Consider the following 22,813-nt stretch of genomic DNA (forward strand, 5'->3'; position numbering starts at 1 on the left):
AAGGAGAGGCAGAGTGAGTATCACAGCTTGCCCGTCGTTGCTGCAGCTGCAGTGTGTCTCCCCCTGCAGTCGCCTCCAGCTCCTTAATGTGAGTCATTGAGCAGACCTCCCCTGGGTCCCGTGCTAGAGAGCAGACCTTTTCATCAGCCTAATAACACGGGGACGGGGACAGGGGGGGGGGGGGGGCAAAGAGGCTCGAGTGACAGCAGCCAAACAGAAGTGGAGTAAAAAAAACACACAACAGACTGGAAGCGTTCATCATGCTACCAGCAGTGTCTCCAGTCTGTGTGTGCAGATACAAATAGCAGCTTTCACGACTGTGTGTGTGTGTGTGTGTGTGTGAGAGACAGAAAGAGGCATTTCATTATAATGTATGTTGGTGTGTGTCACTTCCCCCCTACGTGGAAGAAGATCTCACATATTTTTTATAAAACACATTCACACCCCGTAAGGCACAGATCAGGACGAGGTGTGCCGGCCCCCTCTAGTGGCAGGAAGGTCACACCTTGACCTTTTGGTCACTGCGTTGTTCTCACATTGGAGCGCAGTGTAAACACTGTAGATTGTGGCAGAATGATGCAATAAACAAATGAAAATAACAGTGTTTGAGACGATTCAGAGTTCGTCAGAGAGACACCTCAGGTGTAAGACAGAATTAAAAGATTGCAGTTAAACTATTGAGACAATGGACTTTTGTCTTATTTCTGACAGTATTTTGTATTTTTTTTGTACATCTCTATTTGGAATTTTGTCCAACAAACTAAACTAAAACTAATTAAATGAATAAGTGACGATGACAGCTTCACTAATGGGAATGGTAAATGATTTATTCATTGACCAAAATGTTACCGCTTTGGTCCATTTAGTGGATGTTTTGGAGCTTTCAGTCATAACACATGACCCTCCACTTAAATGTTGAGATGTCCATCTATTTTTTGTGAGAGAAATCTGAGTAATACAGATTTATTGAGAGTGAGTTTGAGGATAATCCTAAATTGCATTTTTAGCAATAATTATGTGTTTCACTTAAACTTATCAATTTTTTTACCGAGGCTTCTGGAGTGGAGATGAACGTTAATCAGCTCGCTGTTATGTGTGTGTGTGTGTGTGAGTGTGTGAGTGTGTGTGTCAGCGCAGCCCACAGACAAACCCGACCTTTTGAAACATTAACCAGAGATGCTCGCTGCGCTGCTGCTGCCCGCAGGTGTGGGTTACAAGAAGATGACAGATGATACTGTGGCGGGGAGGGGGAGGAAGGAAGGTGAGGAGAGAGAGAGGGAGAGAGAGAGAGAGAGAGAGAGAGAGAGAGAGAGGTAATGGAGGGGGAGGAAGGGCAGCTAATGGCGAGAGATGGTCAGCAGGGAGTGGGTCTGTCAGTGCCTCTGTGTCTGCTACAGCCGGTTCCTCTTCTTCAGCATGTCATGTAGGTACTAAAGCTCTCTGTGTCTGCACTTTTGTTTCAAGTGTGTGTGTGTGTGTTGTGTGTGTGTTTATAGCTTATTAAAAGTTGAGGTGTCCACTCCTACAAGTGTGTGACTTCCCCATGTTCTGTCCTGTGTCGTGTACCAGTGTTTTGCCTCAGTAGAATCATTTTGGTTCTTTTCTCAGGTCAAAGTTTAAAAACAGACTTGATTAAAAGGGAGAAATGTCTTTTTATTGCGCTAAAGTTGGAAGAACTTTGCTGCTGTGAGTGAGTTCACAGGGACGAGGTACCCGATAGCGGCGTGAGTCGGGTCCTTTGTCGTGTTATTTTGGGGTTTTCTGTCACTCGATCGACTTCGTCGGCTCACCAGAGAGTCTCCTCCATCAGAGACGTGAGCGGCGGAGAGGATCGACCCTGAAAGGAGCCGATGCCGTAAAAACCTTGACATCAGAGACACCTTTTTGTTTCATTAGCCGGGAGAGGTCGGCCATCTTTGGAAGTCAAATGGAGGACACTTGTTGTTGTTTGCTTTGTAGACATTGACACAGACTTTCCATTTAGAGCTCGATTGCAAACCGACTGCAAATCAACCAAAAAATGTCCTGACGCACTGCAAAGTTTCTTCTCTGTTCCTCATAAACTATAAAACGACTTCATCGTCCGATTCCTCAATCTCAAAAAGAAGAGCTCGCTGCCAAAGCTGCGAACATGAGCGGACATTTTGAGCTGTTCCTCCCAAGCTGTTGTTGTTTGCGGGAACAATGAAGATTAATATCCTCCCCCGGAGGAGTTCAGCGACGAGAAAAAAAGTTTTTTGTTTAAAGCTGCTGAATCGCTCCGATTCGATTGTAATCCCTGAGTTGAAGTCCTTTTTTTTTGTCTTCATCTTATCGTGTCTTCAATTAATTACGTTCCCTATCTGGCTCCACATCTGCAGATCTCACTTTGCGGTGTTAAACGGATTACATCCAAAGTGCCTTGTAGCTCAAAATCTCATCATAAAGCAAGAGGCGGGAGAGAGAGGGGCGGCGGGGGGGAGATAGCTCCCTGAAGCGAGTCCCAGATCTTTGATATCGAACCTCTTTTTCTCCACTGGGATTTATTTTTCATCAATAAACGGACCTCACGTCTCGGAACACGACGTTGTCCGGGGTTCATTTTGATGAAAGCGAGAAGCGTGAACGGCCTTCGAGCGTTTATCGAAACCTCTCAGGTGCTTCAAATACTCACTCGTCTGTGACCTTTGACCCCACAGAGCGGCGGTTACAGAAGCTTTTTGTCAATGACTCGACAACCGGCGACAGCATTTCCTCTGCTCCCAATTTAAAGGTTGCCAAACACACTGCAGACCTCGCACTATGGTTCCTAATCCTGAACCACAAGTTGCCTTCCATCGCAGCTTCTGTGTGTGTGTGTGTGTGTGTGTGTGTGTGTGTGTGATGGGTATAATGTTCCCAGACAGCATCATGTATTCTTAATAGCACGTTGTGGTGTAACGGGAGTAAACACACACGAGCAGCGTGACAGCAGGGCCGCACACACACTCACACACACATTGTATTATCGTCTGCCTGCCTCCGTCTGAACAAGTGGATGAACCAATTACCAAGAGTGAGGGATTAATCTGCTTTTCATTGCTCATTACCGAAGAAAGAGCACGTAATGATCAACTGCTGTTCAAGTCATTTGGTGGTTAATTGTCTTTTTGACTGGCACTAATTTCAATTAACGTTACACTGCTCGTGATGGATTATTAAGGTCAACTTCATTTCATCTGTGTTCTTTCTTCCTTCTTCTTCTTCTTCTTCCTCCTCTCTCTCCTCTGCATCTTCAGGTCCAGCTGTCCAGCGCCATGTCCAGAACGGACCAACTTCAGATGAGATGGAAGTCCAGAGAGCGAGGTGAAGTTCATTTGACTGAAGACCTAACAGCGAAATGGTTGAAACATATTAAAATATATTTAAAGCCCACAAAAATGTGGCTTTAAATCTTAAAGGAAGACCGTCTATTGGCAGAAATAGAATATAAAATGAATAAGTATGTTTACTTCAGTGTATAATCGCCTCACGTTTATCTCCATGTACAGAGCGGGTCCTCTTCACGGGGTCCTCCGTGTTTCTACAGTAGCCCAGAAGGGACAATCCAAACACTTAGCTCTTGTTTTAGTGTCTTTAGCCGCTAAATGCTCCATGTGTTCGCCAGTTAGTAGCTAACTTTTGGGTACAGTGTACACTTTCTTCTCTGTGATCAGCTTCCTGCAGATGAAAATGACGCTTTGTGGCTGTAAAACAAAAAAACAATGAGCGGAAAAGAAGCTAAAACGCTCCGTAGAGCTGAGATTGAACTGCGGTCGGGTGGTGATTACGTCACTAGTAGCGACACTTTTAACACACACGTAAAATTTGTAATGAAAATATTGATTAGCACCTCAGTTAATTGAGAAACCTAATATTGATAGAAATAGAAGACGAATACAGAAAATGTCTCGTATGATGGCAGAAATGTGTGTTTTCATACATCGCTCATGACAAGAAGCGAGTGGATGCTCCAAAAGACTCTCAGCTATATTTAGATCTCCCCACCTGTCACGTGACATTCACTGCCAAGCGACTCGTTTTGTAGGATGACTCGCGATGACTCGTGAGGAACATTTAACTTGTCGCCAAACCAGTAAATGAACTTTAGGTGAACTCCAAACTGGGATTATTTGGAGAGGATGTGGGCCAGTGACAAATGTCAGAATAAGAATGAACTCTGAGAGATGCAGACAGCTGCCTCCAGTGACTTGTAGTTCAACTCTTTCATCCCTCTCTAAGTCCCTCTTATCTGCCCCCCTCCTCAGGACTAACTCGCACGGGTAACAGTGAGATTAAAAACACAATTTTATTTTCATAAAAAGGGCTAAAACACTTTTGTTTTTCTCGTTTTTTTCTTCTTCCTGACTCACGCTGGCAGATTGGATAATCCGAAAATAATGGATGAGCCGTGTTGGAAATGACACTTGAGGCAGTTTCCATGGCTCACTAAAATTTTCCTCCACAGACTCGGGCACAACTAGGTCTTTGTTGCATGCTTTTTAAACCTCTCCCAGGTCTCTGCCTATTGGTCCATCCAAAAAAAAAGAGCCAGAGCTTAAGAGTACAAAATATGACGGGAGGTATACGGCTCCCTCTGATCCCATGTCTGCTAAACTGAACCTCTGGCACGAAAGGATTACGTCTGTAATTGTGAGGGGAGATTGTGTGTTTACGCGTGTGTGAATGTGTGTGTGTGTGTGTGTGTCGGGGGGGACACAAATGAATTTGACTGATCTCTCTCCAGCGGCAGAAGGGCAGTTGTTGCTCAGCAGCTCTGCTGTCACGTCCAGAAGGTCGCTGGCTCAGCGCTTTCTGCTGGAAAAATTCCACCTCCTCTCAATGAGTCTCCATTTCTCTCTCTCTCTGTCTCTCTCTCTCTCTCTCTCTCTCTCTCTCTCTCCTGAGTCGTGACACACATATTGCTTCTCGTATGAAAGAGAGGGGAGATGTGAGGGGAAGATGGTTGTGTGTCGGGGTAAAGATGAGGGAGAGACGGCGCTGTGGGTTTGGACAGACAAGAGAAGGACGTTTGCGTGGCGCTGCTGGGGAACACCGTGAGGACACCAACACATGAGAGGATGACTTAGTGTCATGTTGAGTCTGCAAGAGACACGCATCAAAGCGGCCTTCAGCGTGATGACGGCGTCACGATGTATGAAGAGAAGGAGGCGCAGCGTGAGGGCCGTCGCTCAGTGAATGAAGCCGAACTTCAGAGTAGATTTACTAATCGGATTTTACGCAGTATGGGGCCAAACTAATATGGAAGCCCATTTACGCAAGTAGAAGAACAAATATGAGATAAAAAGTTATAATTATGAGATAGAAAGTCATAATTATGACATAGAAAATCATAATTATGCGATAGAAAGTGGCTAGAAAGTCATAATTATGAGATAGAAAGTCATAATTATAAGATAGAAAGTCATAATTATGAGATAGAAAGTCATAATTATGAGATAGAAAGTGGATAGAAAGTCATAATTATGAGATAGAAAGTTATAATTATGAGATAGAAAATCATAATTCTGAGATAGAAAGTGGAAATTATGAGATAGTAAGTAATAATCATGAGCTAGAACATCATGATTGCATGATTGCATTATGATTTCAAACCTGCACCAATCAGAATATATATATATATATATATATATATATATATATATATATATATATATATATATATATATATATATATATATAAACACACATACACACATACTGTATTAAGATTGAACTCAATGACCATGTGAAGGGTGTTGCTCTGACAAACCTGCAGATCTTTATCACCTGACTCTCAGTTCTACGTCATTGTTTCTGTTTTACAACCTCCAATTTTAATGTGTTGGTTTTTCTCAACACTTTTCGGAAAGTCATTCAATACATGATTGAAAGCAGACACTGATGACTGACCTAAAAAAGAAGGAATGGTATTTCATCTCCTCTATTGGTGGAAAGTGGAGGAAACTATATTTTGAAACTGTCACAGTGAATATATTCAGTGCCGTCACGGCTCGTGCACGACGGACCCTGCAGTAATTACTGCGCGTGAAGACATTTGAGGTTACGTGCCACTTTGATTTGGCCCTGATGAAGTCCCTCATTGCAGCTTTGAGGCAGCAGTCGGCTCCTGCAGAACGACAGCACCGCGAACACGACGTGACATCTGTGATGCTAAGTGACCGGCAGTGTTTCCTCCCTGTGTCTGCAGGCAGATGATGGAGCAGCAGCAGCAAATGCAGGCGCACATGGAGCGGGAGCTTCGGTCGTCCAACTCAGGTACACTCGCGTTCAGGGGAGAGAGTGGAGAAGGAAAGGGTTTAACTCATAGATAGCACCTTCAAAACCACTCAGTTGATTATGAAGACGCTTATATTTTCTGAAAATGTTTTCTTTTAAAATCAAATTTGCACATTTACAGGACAGAAATCTGAACGTTGGATAAAGAAAGTGTAAAAATACTCATAAAACAGGCTCTGAATGAACAAAAACCCTCAGAATATATGAAACTGGAACATTTAGTGTATGACAAAGTACACGCCTAAATGTGTATTTTTCCTTTTCTTTTCTTCCCCATAATTTGAAAGAAAACACGTTATTAAAGCAACAAAAGCCACAAATGAAATACAAAATTGATCAGTGCATAAAAAACAATGTGTTTGTCTCGTGTCTCGCCATAAAGAGCACGCCAACTGAAGTGTATGCATGTGTTTATACAATGTGCAGTCTTATACACTTAGAAACAGATCGAGTCTTCAACATCACGTGTCCCTCCTTCCCTCCTTCTCTCCTTCCCTCCTTCCCTCCAGGTTCACCTTTCCAGGGCCACCCTGCTGTGCTCTCCGTGGCCCCCCCTGTAATACCTCCTCCCATGAACATGGGTGGCCCCCCTCCTCCTCCACCGCCTCCGGGACCTCCACCACCTTCAGCCGGGGCTCCCCCGCCTCCGCTCCCACCGCCGCTGCCCATGTGCCCGAGCGACGCGGACGAATCCCCGGCCCAGACGGGCCTCGCCGCCATGATCGCCGGGGCCAAACTGCGCCGCGTTCAAAGAGTGAGACGCCGGGATTATCTCCGACAAAACCTGCGCTACCAAAACCAGAGAGTAACGCCGCTCCTCTCCTGTTCCACAGCCACAAGACGACAGCTCCAGCGCCTCTTCAGGCGCCAAAAACGATGCCAACCGCTCGAGTGGAGGAAGCGGAGGGCTGATGGAGGAGATGAACGCTCTGTTGGCGCGAAGGTCAGAGCAATGTGTGCAGAAACCCACAAGAGACAATTTGGCATCGACATCCTGCAGCTAAATTAGGTGTAATTTGTCACGAGGAGCCTTTAATCAACGGGTGGTTCAGGATCCGTTAGTGATAATTATTATTATTATTATTATTATTATTGCACTCTTCAAAAGTGTTGACATTGCTCTCTTCTTACTTGAGGCTTCTTCTTTCTCCCCAGAAGGAAAGCAGCCTCAGAGAGGCCCGAGGACAGCCAAAATGTGAGTGAAACGGGGGGAAAAACAGCGATGTTTGCAATTCATGAAGCGTGTTCCACTCTGTGATTTACAAAAGATAATTTGGAGGATGATTGAGGCAGAGTCGGATGGGAGGTGGGGATGATTATTGGGATGAAAACAAATCACGGCAATGAGGAAAACACGTACAATCAAAAGAGGAAAATGAAATAAACCGATGTTGTACCGACGATAAGTGGTAATAAAGGATTTAATCCTTACGTCTTCCTTCAGGACGACCCAAATTCTCCGTCACCCAGCACCCGGAGTGGACAGAATTCCACAGGTGGGTACACTAAACACTGTGTTTTGTGTATTTTCTCATGGTCAAGTCAAGACAAAGATATTGTAAAAGAAACATAGAGACACACATCAGATGGAAGTAGAAGAAATATGTTTATTTTAATGTTTTATAGCAGGTGTTGAACGCTTGTCCTTAGAGGATAGTGGTTATGATGCCTCTTCATACAATTATAGTGTCCTTAAATATGTCTCAAGGACAAAAGGTGATATAGAAAAGGAAACGGAGAAGAATATAAGATATCTATCTACTATGAATGTCAGTAAATGGTCGTTCTTGTCGTCCAGATGGAGCTAAGAAGCCGTGGGACCGAGCTAACTCTGCAGACAGGTCGGTGGTTTCAAGGTGAGAGCTGGAAGCAGCATTCCACGTGTGTGTGTGCGTGTGTGTGTGTGTGTGTGTGTGTGTGTGTGTGTGTGAGGGCTGAAGAAGAGCAGTGGCTCTGACAGAGAGGGATTCATTCTTGTACTTGTTGTGTCGTGCAGGGTACGGCCCGCGGGGGGCGGCAGTGACGCAGACTCGCAAGACCTCGATAGGATGAAACAGGTAAAGAAAACCCAATATAATAACTGCACACTGTGCAAAAAAAAAATCCTTTGTTTTCCCAAGGGTTCAATTGGATTCTTCTTATCGCTTCCTGTGTGCGAAGATGTCTACAGTCAATACAGAAACGAGTGTTGAGCACTTATTGATCTATTTGCTCCGTTAGGAAATCTTGGAAGAGGTGTTTCGTGAATTGCACAAAGTGAAGGATGAAATCATCGATGGTATGTTTCATTTTCTCTTGATGCACAATCCATCAACATTTTAGGAACACGTGTCTTCCCCGTTAATTGTGTTAATGAGTAATTAATTTGTCATCTGACCGGTTGGAGGATAGTTATGTAGAGCTGTGGCCACTAGGTTGCACTAGAGTCGAAGGAACCTTTATACCTTCTTTTTTTCATATTGTTTACTTTCCATAACACATCTATTCTCATAGTTGCAGGTGTGGAGGGTACTTTGTAAACATATTCATCTGATTCTGGGGGACAGAAGAAAAAATTAATGATTTAGCGCAGAAAAAGCTGAGATAACTTTGTACTCTATCTAGCCATCTATTCATCTATCCATCTATTTATCTATCTATCTATAAGCCGAATTGACCCTTAAACTCTGGCTGCCAATCACAGCGTAGCGTCGTCAAACTACGACCAGGGTCAAATGTTTTCTACTTAATTTTCTAAAAACGTAATATTTCAACGTAAAAACGAGAAACCAACAACTTTGATCACTTTTACATCGTCAGGGTTACTTTTCAAATGTTGAAAATATCCCACCTCGAACTACAAAATGTTCTACAGATGACTTAGCGTCACTTTTAATGTGTCCACGTCCCTACTTAGGCCAGTGGAGACACAGTGTTGTGTTGTGAGGGTTGTTAACGTCGTATTGTCGACCTAACGTTGTCCCTCGTTTTCTCTCTTTCGCTTCCAGCCATTAGACATGAACTCAGTCGAATTAGCACGACATAATCTTTCAGAGCCACTCCCCCCCTCACCCGACATGAACCACCTTTTTGAACCATTGCCCCCCTGCAGCCGCCACTGTGGCCCTGAGAAGAGGAGGAGGAGGAGGAGGAAGAAGAGAGAAGTCAGGAACGGAGGCCCAAACTGTGACATCCACTCATCCTGCTCCGCTGTGGTGTTGAACGCAACGCGGCGACGTTGCTGCAACGCCTGCAACCTGTCTGTGTAACACTTGGTTTGTTTGTTTGGACGTGAATGGGGCTCACTCACACCGATTCCTCTGATTTCCTCACATTTTCTGTTTCTGTTTGTTCGCCCCTGTGTCCTCTGCCTGAAGAAAAATAGACAAAATGAATATGGTTTTATTTGCTTTTTGTTTTTTTTCACAATATTGTTTAAAACTTTGTATTATTATTGTTATTACTATCATTTTCATTATTATTACTATCATTTTTATGATTGTCAATGTAATGTTGATATGAATAGTAGTAGTGTAGTGAGTGCAATGGTAACAATGAGGAAATGATCATGAGAATATGATAGTAATGATAATGTCAATAATTATAATTGCACATCATTTTATGTCAGCCTTTTTTTTATTTTATATTTCTTTTTCGTTTTAGATGCAAGCACATCCCAAAAAAATTATTCTCATCATTTAACCTGAAACATTTTTTAAAGGTTTTTTATCCCTTTCGCCAACACAGTTGTGTGTGAAACAACGGCAGAGAGAAAAAAAAAAAACAGGCTCCGACCTGAACCCGAGGGTGGAATAAACTTCTTTGGATATTGCAATCTTCTAAACAAAAAAATAAATAAATAATACACCAGAGTATTTGTGATCATGTTGTTAATAAAATGTTTATTGGCTGCAAGGATATGGTGAAGTATTTTTTATTTTATTCTCTCCTTTTAATACAAAGTGCTTCCTGGTTGGTAAAAAAAAAGAAGAAAAAAAAGAAACGCACTAACTTTAAAAATGAATTCAAATAAAACTGTGAACAATGTCTTGGATTAATGAGGCTGTCTTGTTCCTTTTGTGTTTCTTCTGATGCTATTTCGGTGCCGGTCTGGTGATGTTGTCGGACTCCATTCATTTGTTTTCAACACAAAAACATGTGCTTATTGAATAGGTGCCATACATTCCAGCTGGTGCAGCAAAGACGTGTGAAACATCCGAGCAGTTTCTGTGAAACCTTATTGTGTCATGCAAGTGTTGCACACGATCAAGATGCTGTTAAAGTGTCCTGCAAATGTGTTTTATGCTCAATAGATTCAAAAGATGAGCCCAGATAATCAATTCATGTATTGATTTACTAATTTACTGAGTGTTCATGAAAGTGTTTATTATAAAAATTGAATTAATTAGAACACCAGTTTATAAATTCAGCCATAGGAGTGTGGCGTGTTCCTGATTTTTAACTTTAATTGCTCAAGTTTACACAACTTTGCATCTACATAAAGTATTTGGTGTGTTGGATACAAACATGCAGCAATGGCAGAAGGTGTCAGTGGAGGTCATAGTACTGATAATACAAGTTGAAAATCCATCTTACAGGTTTCCAGTAGTGCTGGACTCTCAAAAAAAAATAAAAAAATCAGGTAAGACTAAAACGCTACTATAAATCAATCCATAGTGGCTCCTTGTCCCAACAAATCTAAACTAAACACAGATCAAAGGGCCACTGACGCACCATGGGTGTGTGCTTTATGCAGGCAAACGAGTTCCTTGTCTATCCAGGATTCTGTGTTTCTCATTATTTATTTAACAAAACAAAACAAGCAAGCAAATTAAATAACAAAAAAGATTGTATTGCTGCCTCTCCTGCTCTAGTAAAAAGCTATAGGCCCAACCTGAAGAATGCTGGTCCTGTACCTTCCTTGTCATATAACCGCAGGTGCCCACAGTGTTACACAATTAAAAATAAAAAAAACTATACTAAACAACAAAAATATTTTACTATATGAGTGACTATCAGAAGAATAAATCTAAATCTATCAAAATATATGTAACCTAAATCAGCAAATATCTAGTCCAATTGAACAATACTACGCGTGAAGAAATATAACTCAATACTAACATTAAATAACACAACTATAAATATTGCATTAAAAATACCAAAGTTTGATGGGTATGCAAAGCTTGATTCCTCAATTTCATCTCATTCAAGTTGAATAAGCAACTTTTACTCAACAGATTTGGGAAATTCAGAAAATGTTATGGATTGAAAACATAATTCAGACAACAAATAAAGCTTAAATAAAAGCCATAATTTAAAAGAATATCGATATAATAACTGGGTCAGATGTTCCCTGTATTGACTATAGTTATGTAATATTCCTCCTAATATGTATTAAAATAAAACGTGCAAATGAGTGTTTTGGGGACAAATACATCAAAACCTCATGTCAACAAAGTTTCTCAAAAAAACACCAGCAGCACTGTTGACTGAGTTATCGCTGGGTTCACCAACATCTCGCGATGTTTCAGTACAGGCGAGCTTAGTGGTAACGAGAACGGGAACTGGCGTGGGACTGAGCGAAGAGAGTTGTTATCGAGGAAGAGCGAGAACAGACAGCAGCAGGAGCAGAGCCGGGGGTGTGTGTGCACGAGAGAGAGAGAGAGAGTGTGTGTGCTTGAGTGTGTTTGTGAGGTCCCCAAAATAAGGAGCACAACACGGCGTGAATGAAAGAGGCAAGCTGGCGGACTTCAATATGGCATCCGGAGACACGCTGTACATCGAGACAGACGGCTCGGAGATGCCGGCCGAGATCGTGGAGCTTCACGAGATAGAGGTGGAAACGATACCCGTGGAGACCATCGAGACCACGGTGGTCGGCGGGGACGACGACGACGATGAAGACGACGACGACGACGATGAAGACGACGATGAAGACGACGACGACGACGGGCAGCCCATGATCGCGCTCCAGCCGCTGGTCTCGGACGACCCCAACTCGATCCACCACCACCACCATCACCATCACCACCACCAAGAGGTGATCCTGGTCCAGACCCGGGAGGAGGTGGTCGGCGGGGATGACTCTGACATGCACAATGACGGCGGGAGCGGGTTCGAGGACCAGATCCTCATCCCGGTGCCGGCTCCCGGGGTGGAGGACGAGTACATCGAACAGACTCTGGTGACTGTGGCGGGGAAAAGCTCCGTGGGTCGGATGAGACGCGCGGGCGGCACCGGGGGCAAGAAAGCGGGCAAAAAGAGCTATTTGAGCGGCTCGGAGGCCGGCGGGAGGAAATGGGAACAGAAGCAGGTGCAGATAAAGACACTGGAGGGGGAGTTTTCTGTTACAATGTGGGCATCGGGTAAGTAAACGTTCTTAGCCGTGACACGAGGCCTCGTTGCAGGGCGTTGTCCTGCTGCACCAGACTAGTTCCTGGAGCGGTGCGTCGCACTGCCGTGAACGGCGACATATTGACGCGAATTCTCGCTACAAAACACCACCGTGTCGTATGGAAATGTTTTTGTTTTGAAGGGAGGCCATGTTTTAAGTGTTGCTGGGCGCCGCCATATTCCCCGAGACTAGTAAGTATGGCGGCGGCCCCCGAAAAAATGGCGATAGTCGCGGCCAGGCAGAGATGGCGGCGGTGCGAGGGGGGGAGGGGAGGCGGGGGAGTCAACGGACAGACAGGCAGCTGGTTTGAATATCTACAGGCCGCAAAACTGCCGGATGGTCGTGTACGTACGTTAGAAGGTTTTTAACGTTTTAACGTGTGGTGATAAGTTATCCGGTGGATCTTTTCAGCAGGTCGGCTACGGGTTGTTCGCCGGGCAGCGGCGCTTCTGAGTCGGGCTGACTAACTACTGCCTCCGCTCAGAGCGGCGGTACTGCGTGTAACGTGACACCGACCAGGTGTTCACCCGTCAGTTTAGGAGGTTTTCCAGGTTAAGTTTCACAACCAGCTTTGGGGGGAAAATATGGTTGTTGTATTGCTTTGTATTAGGTTTAAAAAACATAGTTTTCGTGCTCGCTTTATTCACGACACTTTAAATTAGGAATACATATGTGCAATTCAGGCTTTAGATGCAGTTGCACAACTTGTTATTTCCCGGACTACTTGTGTGTATATATATTACTTTTAGCGAGGTAATATTAGCATGTTTACATGTTTTATAGTATCATTTGCAAAGTAACAACGTGCAACAATGATGTGGAGTCAATGTTAGGATTACATATGTGCAAATCAGGCTTTAGATTTATATGATTTGTACGTTATATATATATATATATATATATATATATATATATATATATATATATATATATATGTATGTGTGTATATATATGTGTGTATATGTGTGTATATATATATATATATATATATATATATATATATATATATATATGTGTGTGTGTGTGTGTGTGTGTATGTGTGTATATATATATATATATATATATATATATATATATATATATATATTCATATGTATTACTTTTAGCAAGGTAGTATGCGTATTTTTTGCATGTTTACAGTATAATTTTCAAAGTAACAACGTGCAAAATTATGTGGATTTTAGAATTACACGTGCAAATCATGCTTTAGATTTATGTGCACACTGTACTATTTATCTTTATTTACGTTAAGCAAGGTAACATTAGCATTTTTATGTGTTAACAGTATAATTGCAAAGTGTTGTTTTTATGCAACAATAAACAGGACAGTTTATTGCCAAGTACGTGACACAAACAAGGAATTTGACTTAGTAAAAAAGTGCATAACAAGAAAAACCAGAGCAATAGAACGAGACACAATTCACACCGTGACTCCAGGTGTAACTTCAGAGCTGCAGGTGTGTTTGCCCTCCCTCAGGCTTGTTGCCAGGGAACAGCGTTGTGTTATCGGTTCAGTCTCTGTAATGTATTCCTAGATGACAATAAAGACATTGACCATGAGTCAGTGGTGGAGGAGCAGATCGTCGGGGAGAACTCCCCTCCGGACTACTCGGAGTACATGACGGGGAAGAAGCTGCCCCCTGGTGGCATCCCGGGGATCGACCTGTCAGACCCCAAACAGCTGGCCGAGTTCGCCAGGTGAGTGAGTGTGTGTGTGTTATTGTTGGTCTCTGCATCCCTTGCTCCCAAATATAAACACACCACAAATTCTGGATTCATGTGCAAAAGTAATATCAGGCCCTCAACACAATTATCAGATGTTCCGATATATGTTTTGAGTCCGTCATGGCTTTTTTTGTTTGTATTTATTGGAATTTTCTGAAGATCTGAAGCTTTTATTTGTCCCAAATTACACAATAATACAATGTATATTGTGATGATTGGATGTAATGAAAATCTATAATTGTAGTACAAATATAAATGAGAGAACGGAAGTACAAAGTTGAATGTTAATGCAAACACTTTGAGTAAGCTCTGTGTATAATATTTATTAGGGATAATACCATTGTTGGTGGGCTGAAGTAGACCAGAAGAAAGTGTTGTGTGTTTGTGTGTGTCATTGCTTATTATTCGTTCCAGTTTTGTGGTCATTTGAAACGAGCAGCCTGTGAAATGTCAGCTGCACGGATAGCAGGCTAGTTACATGAAGAAACCAGACAATGTGTATAGTGAGTGGGCATTATGAAATAATTGCCCATAATAACTGTACAGTCTTCACTGTGTGCGTCACCTTTTCTGTCAACATGTTTACATCTCAAGTTGAAATGTCAAGCGATGTATGTTTCCACCGTCGCTCATACTGGCTATTGATTAACTAAAACAAATGAACATTCAAACTGGACTGGAAGATAACACAGGCGCTTGTGTAAAAAAAAAGAAGGAAAGACTTTGTAACATGTCTGTTTTTTGTAGGGTTTTTTAGTTTAAAAATGTAATCAAATTGAGTTCAAAACGTGTAAACATGTTCCCCTTTTTTAACTTTTCCCGAATCAGGATGAAGCCCAGGAAAGTCAAAGAGGACGATGCTCCCCGGACGATAGCTTGCCCCCATAAAGTGAGTCTGAGGATGTCGTCCCCAAATGATCCTTCCTGCCACAAGAAAAATAGTTCCTGATGGGTTTAATAGTCTGACATTGTTGCTTTGTTGCTTTCTGAGTAATTGAATATTCCTGTAAAGGTTATTTAAGAGTGAAGAAAGCACTCGAGTGTATTGATTTTCATGTACTTACAAAAGCAATCAAACCTTATCTGAACTCTACATGTTTAGCTAATGTAAAGGATTATTCACTGTGTGAGCAGTCTGCCATTTGAGTGGGGAAGCGGTTCACAATGTGCTTCAATTTCAGGGGAGAATAGACGCAAATCCACTTCTTTTCAGGATTAAATTAAACAAAACAGTTTTTTTCTTTTGGTGCACCGCTTTTTCAAATCTGCTGCAAATAACATTGTACTTTATTTACTCGTTTAACGCTGCGCCGCACTTCCTTTTTTTTTGTTCTCCAGGGCTGCACAAAGATGTTCAGGGACAACTCGGCCATGAGGAAGCACCTCCACACCCACGGGCCCCGCGTGCACGTCTGCGCCGAGTGCGGCAAGGCGTTCGTCGAGAGCTCCAAACTCAAACGTCACCAACTCGTTCACACGGGGGAGAAACCCTTCCAGGTCGGCATCTGGACTAACTTTACACACACACATACCCACACACCCCCACGCACAGATTCACTTGCACTATTTTTTACATTTTAAGCACATAAGCCCATCACAGTTTAATGTCCAATTCAAGCGAAGTGATGTCACCCATCAAGTACCGGAGGTGTGAATCTTCACTGGCCTCACGATGCGACTACGATTCACATGTCAAGACTTCTAAATGTGTTACATCCTCAACTTCTTGTAGCACTGCACATGAATATAAGCAGTCGGATAAGTCTCCCTTTTTTAATAGAGAAAGTGCTTTAAAAATCATACTATCATATTAAAAAGCTGCATCTTTTCAATGCCAGTATCGGTGTTGATAGATACACATTACAATATGCTGAAATGAAACCACGTAAGAGTAGAAGAACAGGAAATGAAACCAAACTTCCATTACAGTCAGTGTGGATTTCTGCATTTAATAAAATAGAAAGTGTTTGTCAGACTTTTGGTGAGGATTGGTTGTATTTCTGACATATTTCAATCACATTTGTATGTTTTCGCTGCTCATTTTTAACACGGTTCTTCGTGAGTTGGTTGAACACATCTGACACGTAACTTCTTATATTTGGGAAAAACTTCGCCACAGTGTGGAAACACTACACTGATTGTGCTTTTTTATTTATTAAACTTTGTATACATAACCTGTAAAAACTCAAAGTAGTTTGTTTATTATCCAAAGCGTGGTTGCTGGTGTCGGTGTAGTCACAGAGTTTGCTAAACAGTTCTACGTTTCCCGCCTCCAGAGCTGCTAAACACACTGTTCAAGTCCGTTCCTTGCGCTCATCTTGTGTCTTCTGGTTTTTGGGAAGATTAAAAAAAACAAACCTCCAAGCTCTTGAAATGCACAGTGTCATTCTCATGACTCCACTTCCCCATGTCGGGGGAAATCCAAAGCTTGACAGACACTCTCTCCGCTGTGATTGGACAATCACCGTTTAGGCAGAGGTGTAACAAATAGTCAAATTAAGCCCTTTTAAATTGGATGTCACGCACGGTATGACTCATCCTAAAGACTGACTCTCCGCCCTCCCCTCGCTCCTCTCGTTTCTTTTAGTGCACCTTCGAAGGCTGCGGGAAGCGGTTCTCTCTGGACTTCAACCTGCGCACGCACGTGCGGATCCACACCGGCGACCGGCCCTACGTCTGCCCGTTCGACGGCTGCAATAAGAAGTTCGCGCAGTCGACCAACCTGAAGTCTCACATCCTCACACACGCCAAAGCCAAAAATAACCAATGAGATTCCCATCCAGCAGCGTCGAGACACAAAGACGAAAAAATGATGATGGAGAAGAAGAAAAAGCATCCCGGCGTCACACCTGAAACCGGAATGAAAAGACTTATTGATTTATACGAGGGGGGAAAAAATCAGACAGATTTCAAAAGACTTAGGAACACTGAAATTCAGCTCGTTTTTCCTGCGTTCCCTTTCTTCCGCGGTCACATTGGATGAGGAACACAGTGACTATTCCCCAAAGCCCCGGCCAACACAGCCCCCCCTCCCCTCCCGGTTCTCCAGTGGCACTCGGCTGCCAGAAGATGGAACTCATGGACAAACATCAGAGACCTATTTTTACCAGAGCGAGCAGAGAAGCAGCAGCCTATTAGTATTTTTTATTTCCTCACATAGCTTTTATTTTCACACGAGCGTGCATATTGTACACTTGTCTCAGGCTATGTTTAGTAAAAAAAAAAAGTGATTATTTCTTCCCCCCCTAAGCCCCTCGTGCATTTTGAGATCATACCGCTGATGCATAAAAAAAAGACCCGTTTCACACGTGTGAGAAGTTTAAAAACAGCTGTATGTTTGCATTTCCATACCCTCTTTGGTTGTATTTTTCTCTAACCACACAATAACCGTGTATACTTGTATTGTATGGCTGTATTGAAATTACGTAGACATAGATAGAGGTGTGATTTAAAGTGTTAACCAATTAAACTTTTAGTCATGAAGTTGCTTTCTATTTTCTATGAACTGTCTTTACACAGATGAACGAGTAAAATGTTACCCAGCGAGTCTCGGTTAAATAATCCGGCGCGTACGTTGAATCGACTGCGAGACCATCACTTCTTTTTTGTTTTGTTAGAATGTAATGTACAGACGTCAACCATTAACTTCTTTTTGTTAATATTTACACACATGTATCTCAACTGCCCACAATAAAAACGGCTCATTCCAACCTTGTTAAAATATACCAAAGCTTTCATTAAGTGCATCTTCTTGATTGATTTTGTTATCAACGTATTCTTCACCCTGCTTGTTCTTACCGTCTGAAATAAATGTTTTGGCACGTTTTTAACGCAGCATAAGGTTTATCATTTAACTTACTAAGAAGTGATTTACAGCTGAAAAACAAATTGATTAAAAACAATTAGTTTAAAAATATGTTACTCGTTGCTTTACAGATTATAATTCTACATTTAAAAGAGAAGATCTTGTAATTATTATGGATTGTTATGCCCAGTATATGAAGCAGTTAAAGTTATCTCCCCCTCCAGCAGGTCAGCTGCAGCATTAAAGCACTGCTGACGTTGCATCAGCGCTAATTATCCCATAATTTAGTAATATAACAGACGGGGGACGTTCTGCTCAATGAGGGCTTTTATTTTTAATACTTGCTAAAACATGCACTTTTACCACCAGGGTGTTTTCTTTTTTTATGTTGCTTATATTGGAGGGTTTTTATAGTTCTAATATAAGTAACGATCCGATCAATAGATGTCATGATGAGTCTTTGCTCTTCCAGAGCAGTGACGTTAATATTCACATCACATGGAGGCTCCGGTCTAAAAACCAGAAGCAATGCAGTGTCACTATATCCAAGGGCTAACTATGACCTTTAATCTGACTCATCACAAGCGACCATCTTGTTATTAATCGTGATGTGTTTGACTATTCGATGTTCTGAAATCAGTCAGTCTCACTTTTTCTATTGCTTAAATATAACTTCAGCTTCACAAAATTTCTCTCTCTCGCTCTCTCTCTCTCTCTGTCTCTCTCTCTCTCTCTCTCTCTCTCTCTGTCTGTATATATAGCCGTCTTCATTGATGTTTTCACTCAGGATAACTGACTTTCTCAAAGCTGCATCAGCTCGGTGGGATTTCCTTCCTTCCTTCTCCGGTCTACACTTGCAGTTTTTTGAGTTCCCACATAAGTCCATTCCCTCTTTCTGCTCCGCCAGCAGGATTAGCACAACTGTCGACCTCAGCGTCCTGCTAAGATCCTGCTCTTTGGCCTAATCCTGGTCCTCTCTGGCTGCTGCTGGACTCCAGACCAGCTCCCAGTACCGCCCCCTACTGGTGCCAACCAGCAGTGCCCCGACGGCGGTGCTGTCCATGGTGCTGATCCCAGAGGGGCTGGATACAGCGATGTCATCAAGCCCCTCTCTCTCTTTGTGTGTGTGTGTGTGTGTGTGTGTGTGTGTGTGTGAGGAGTTCTCTATTGAGTCCTTGCTTGTTGTCTATCACGTTAATGATCCAAGAGGAAAAACAAAAGGGAGCTGTGTTGCTTTGTGTTTTTCGGGTTAGGCGATACATTGATTTAGCTCCAGTGCATTCTTGATGTCTTATTGGCTTTTTTTTTTTTTTTTTTTTTAAAGATGTGCTGCTTGAGATTCAGAACCAGGAGCTTCTTTTCCTCTAACTGAGACCAACTCAGTCAACGTGCATGTGGAGGTGATTCAGGCACATTTCCACTTGAGAGTCCCTGTCCTTTATATATATATATATATATATTTATATTTTTTATATATATATATACTAAGGGAGCATTTATCCACGGGATTGGTTGTTTTGATTGACAAAGGCATGGGAGAGTAAACGCGCTACTTGTTATGCAGCTGAAGTCTGTCAAGCCTCCAACACCTGCTCTCTTTCAGATGCTTATTTCATTATGGCTTCTCTCTCCCAGGAGTCAAGGCACTCGTGTTTTTGTTGTCTTCCTGTTTTTAATTCTGTGCTGCATGTTTACCAAGATGTTATTCCATCTCTCTCTCTCTCTCTCTCTCTCTCTCTCTCTCTCTCTCTCTCTCTCTCTCTCTCTCTGCTTTCGGTAAGACCAGAGCTTATTTGCAGCGGAAAATGAGTCCGTCTTCAATCTCAACGCCTGGGTTTTCTTTCATTAGTCTCTCTCTCTCTCTCTCTCTCTCTCTCTCTCTCTCTCTCTCTCTCTCTCTCTCTCTCTCTCTCTCTCTCTCTCAAGCAAACAACGGCAGCAGCATGGCGGGCGGCCTCGGCAGTGAGATGCCCATGCACGGTTCCTAAAACCCCCTTCATCTGTGAGTGGAGACCAAATCAAGAAAATCCTCACAAATCAAACACTCATGTGCTTCATTATTTATTTTACCTTCCTTAACCTTTTGGAAACCGTGTGCAAAAATCCTCCGCTCCCATTTTAAGTCCCAGCATGCCCCATTCAGACAATCCTTTGGCATAAAATATGTAGTTTTTCCCATTTTTGAACTAAACGACACAGTTTCTTGACTGAAACTCCTCCCTAACAGGCCAATACTTTGTTTTATTGTGATTTTTGTTGCAGATTCTGATTCTTTAGGTCCTAACTTTTACAAAAAGGTGTCTTATTGACGCTCCAGGAGGCATTTTTGGGGGAATCTGGCTCATATCATGCTGGATGTTCATGGTTACGATCAAAACATCTTTTTCAAAGTAATTTTTTTTGACAGATATACATTTTTTACAAGACTTTGCTGAACAAATACATACAATAAACACAAGTATTGGAATTAATTTGGGTTCCTACAACAGCTCAAGCACAGAGAAAAAGGAGGTCTGGAGACATAATTGTTTCCACAGTTTTCAACGGGTTAATAACACCTCAGCCGAGAATCTTTCTCTCACGTGTGCTCTGCTTGTCGAGAGCGCAGGTTTCATATTCGATGCAAATCCATCTGAAAACACAGAGCATTAAATTGCATAAAACTATCTTTATAGACAGAGTAAACTCCATTCTGCGAGGACGAAATTGCACAAACTTTGTAGATTCCTCTACATCCTTGGGTACATATAGCGAAAGCCCATCAGTGGCTTATATATATATATATATATATATATATATATATATATATATATATATATATATAATGGAAGTCCTCCGTCGCTCCGTCACACGACCAATTTGATGCAGAGGCAGAACGACACAACTCAATTCTTTCCAATCTGCAGGTCTGTAAGTTAAATCTGTTCGAGACTCGTTTAAATCTCTTGAAGTGCCAGCCTTTTTTCTCTCCTTTTTTTTTTGCAGTGGGCACAGCGAGAGATGCTATTTCCAAGCAGAAAATATGTTGCCAAGGTAACAGAGGAGAGAGTGAGAGCATGTGAGTGAGAGAGAGAGAGAGAGAGAGCGAGAGAGAGAGGCTGAGATACCCCCTGAATACCAGGACGTGGAGCACAGCGCTCCACCCTGTCAGCATCGCTTCACACCAGCAGACTCTCGGCACCGCGTTCAACACCTCGTTGCACATCTGCGAACTCGACTTTGAACGCTTTAAAATGTCGAGCCGGTCGGGTTTTTTTATTTGTGTCTTTGTTTGTCGAGGTGTCACAGCGGAGAGCAGCATAGGTTGTAATTTATCTCTCTGTGTCTCAGCCTCTTTTTCACCTCTGTTCTCCTTATCAGAGCTCTCTCTCTCTCTCTCTCTCTCTCTCTCTCTCTCTCTCTCTCTCCCTCTCTCTCTTTGTCTGTCTCTACCTATATATAGACTGCCGTTCCCTCTTTCCTCCGCTTCAGTTTCCAAAATTTCATCTCTCCACACCGGTCCCCTCTCTCATCTTCTCTCTCTCTCTCTCTCTCTCTCTCTCTCTCTCTCTCTCTCTCTCTCTCTCTCTCTCTCTCTCTCTCTTTGTCATATTGGCTTCGTTGGGACGGCTGTAATTAACTGCACCGTTGCCAAAGTGAGTTGCACACGGTGCACAATCTCAGTGTGATGGTTCAGAATGGAAATACAGACAACAAATGGTCTGCACATTACAATATTCTATCAAATATACACAATAATCACCATCAAATCATTAATGGATTCATTATTACGGTCATTTATCATGCAAGAAAATTTATCATTATAAATAATATATAGAAATCTCTTTAATATTTGGGGCGTTTTTAAAAGGCCTCAAATGGGCCGATTTATACTGCCGAACAAGTACTACTCCATTTAATACACAAGTACATCGCTCTGCTTGTATTTGTGTATTAGTATCATTATGAACGCAAGACTTTGACTTGTAACAGAGTACTTGTACGTTGTCGTATTTCTATTTTAAACTAAGTAAAGGCTTTAAATACTCCCTTCCCCATTATCAACAGGTTAATCACCAATGAAAATAATCATCAGTTGCAGCCCTATAATATCGCACATTATAATAATGAGGGCTTTGAAGTCTGAGAGCGTGTCGGGTTCTTGGAGGCTCAGTTTTAATTTGGTGAAGAGCTTCTCCTGCGTTTGTTCAGGCTGCAGTGAAGCATCTCCTGCTCCTCGGTTCCTATAGCTCTACAACATAGAGTCAGAGTCGTTAGTGAGCCAGAAAAAAAAGATTTGGTCTGTCCAAATACTTAGTTCGTCAAAAATATGCCACAATTACCAAAACATCCTGCATGCGATTGTGTTTCGGTGTGCAAGCCAGCATGTGAATCTGGCTACTAAATTAACTTTATAAAATAAGTAATTGTATACACAGTAACGTCACCCATTGGCTTGTCAACAACTTTTTTTAAGTTCTGCATTTTGGCCGTCGCCATCTTGGTTTTTGGCCGTCGCCATGTTGGTTTTCTCCGCAACTAGAAGTGACATAAGAGAGTTTTGAGCTAAATCCAAACCTAATATGACTATTTACTGAGGTTTACTGAGGGAATAAGTCAAGAGAGAAGTCATT

At 42.3% G+C, this 22,813-nt stretch overlaps 2 protein-coding genes across 5 annotated transcripts in view; both read left to right on the top strand.

Annotated features, from left to right (window-relative positions):
* Positions 1-10,324, top strand: part of evlb (Enah/Vasp-like b) — a 39,351-nt gene extending 29,027 nt beyond the window's left edge. For 2 of the 3 annotated variants that reach the window (XM_068577710.1, XM_068577708.1), the window contains exons 4-13: positions 3,258-3,324; positions 6,209-6,276; positions 6,807-7,051; positions 7,131-7,240; positions 7,453-7,492; positions 7,742-7,793; positions 8,096-8,153; positions 8,294-8,354; positions 8,518-8,575; positions 9,285-10,324. In XM_068577710.1, the coding sequence (XP_068433811.1) occupies positions 3,258-3,324; positions 6,209-6,276; positions 6,807-7,051; positions 7,131-7,240; positions 7,453-7,492; positions 7,742-7,793; positions 8,096-8,153; positions 8,294-8,354; positions 8,518-8,575; positions 9,285-9,322 (797 nt within the window). In that variant the 3' untranslated portion in view covers positions 9,323-10,324. The remainder of the gene's footprint in view (positions 1-3,257; positions 3,325-6,208; positions 6,277-6,806; positions 7,052-7,130; positions 7,241-7,452; positions 7,493-7,741; positions 7,794-8,095; positions 8,154-8,293; positions 8,355-8,517; positions 8,576-9,284) is intronic. The other variant, XM_068577709.1, reaches the window with a different exon arrangement.
* Positions 10,325-11,836: 1,512 nt separating this feature from the next.
* yy1b (YY1 transcription factor b) lies at positions 11,837-18,220 on the top strand. Of its 2 annotated transcripts, none has more exons than XM_068577208.1 (5): positions 11,837-12,641; positions 14,206-14,368; positions 15,224-15,284; positions 15,734-15,892; positions 16,983-18,220. In XM_068577208.1, exons 1-5 carry the CDS (start codon positions 12,032-12,034, stop codon positions 17,163-17,165), a joined length of 1,176 nt encoding a protein of 391 aa, XP_068433309.1. In that variant the 5' UTR covers positions 11,837-12,031; the 3' UTR covers positions 17,166-18,220. The 2 variants fall into 2 exon arrangements, with proteins under 2 accessions (XP_068433309.1, XP_068433310.1); XM_068577209.1 differs by having other exon boundaries at positions 11,839-12,641; positions 14,218-14,368.
* Positions 18,221-22,813: the final 4,593 nt, after the last annotated feature.

This window comes from Clinocottus analis, unplaced genomic scaffold (assembly GCF_023055335.1).
Source record: "Clinocottus analis isolate CAN_PGR_092001 unplaced genomic scaffold, fCliAna1.0.p SCAF_15, whole genome shotgun sequence".
NCBI classification, from domain to species: Eukaryota; Metazoa; Chordata; class Actinopteri; order Perciformes; family Cottidae; genus Clinocottus; species Clinocottus analis.

Excerpts from the sequence above, each read along its gene's own strand:
- yy1b (XM_068577208.1), top strand. The coding sequence starts at position 12,032 with ATGGCATCCGGAGACACGCTGTACATCGAGACAGACGGCTCGGAGATG. Across the intron at positions 12,642-14,205 it reads TGTTACAATGTGGGCATCGG|ATGACAATAAAGACATTGAC; the intron begins GTAAGTAAACGT and ends ATGTATTCCTAG. Across the intron at positions 14,369-15,223 it reads CAGCTGGCCGAGTTCGCCAG|GATGAAGCCCAGGAAAGTCA; the intron begins GTGAGTGAGTGT and ends TTCCCGAATCAG.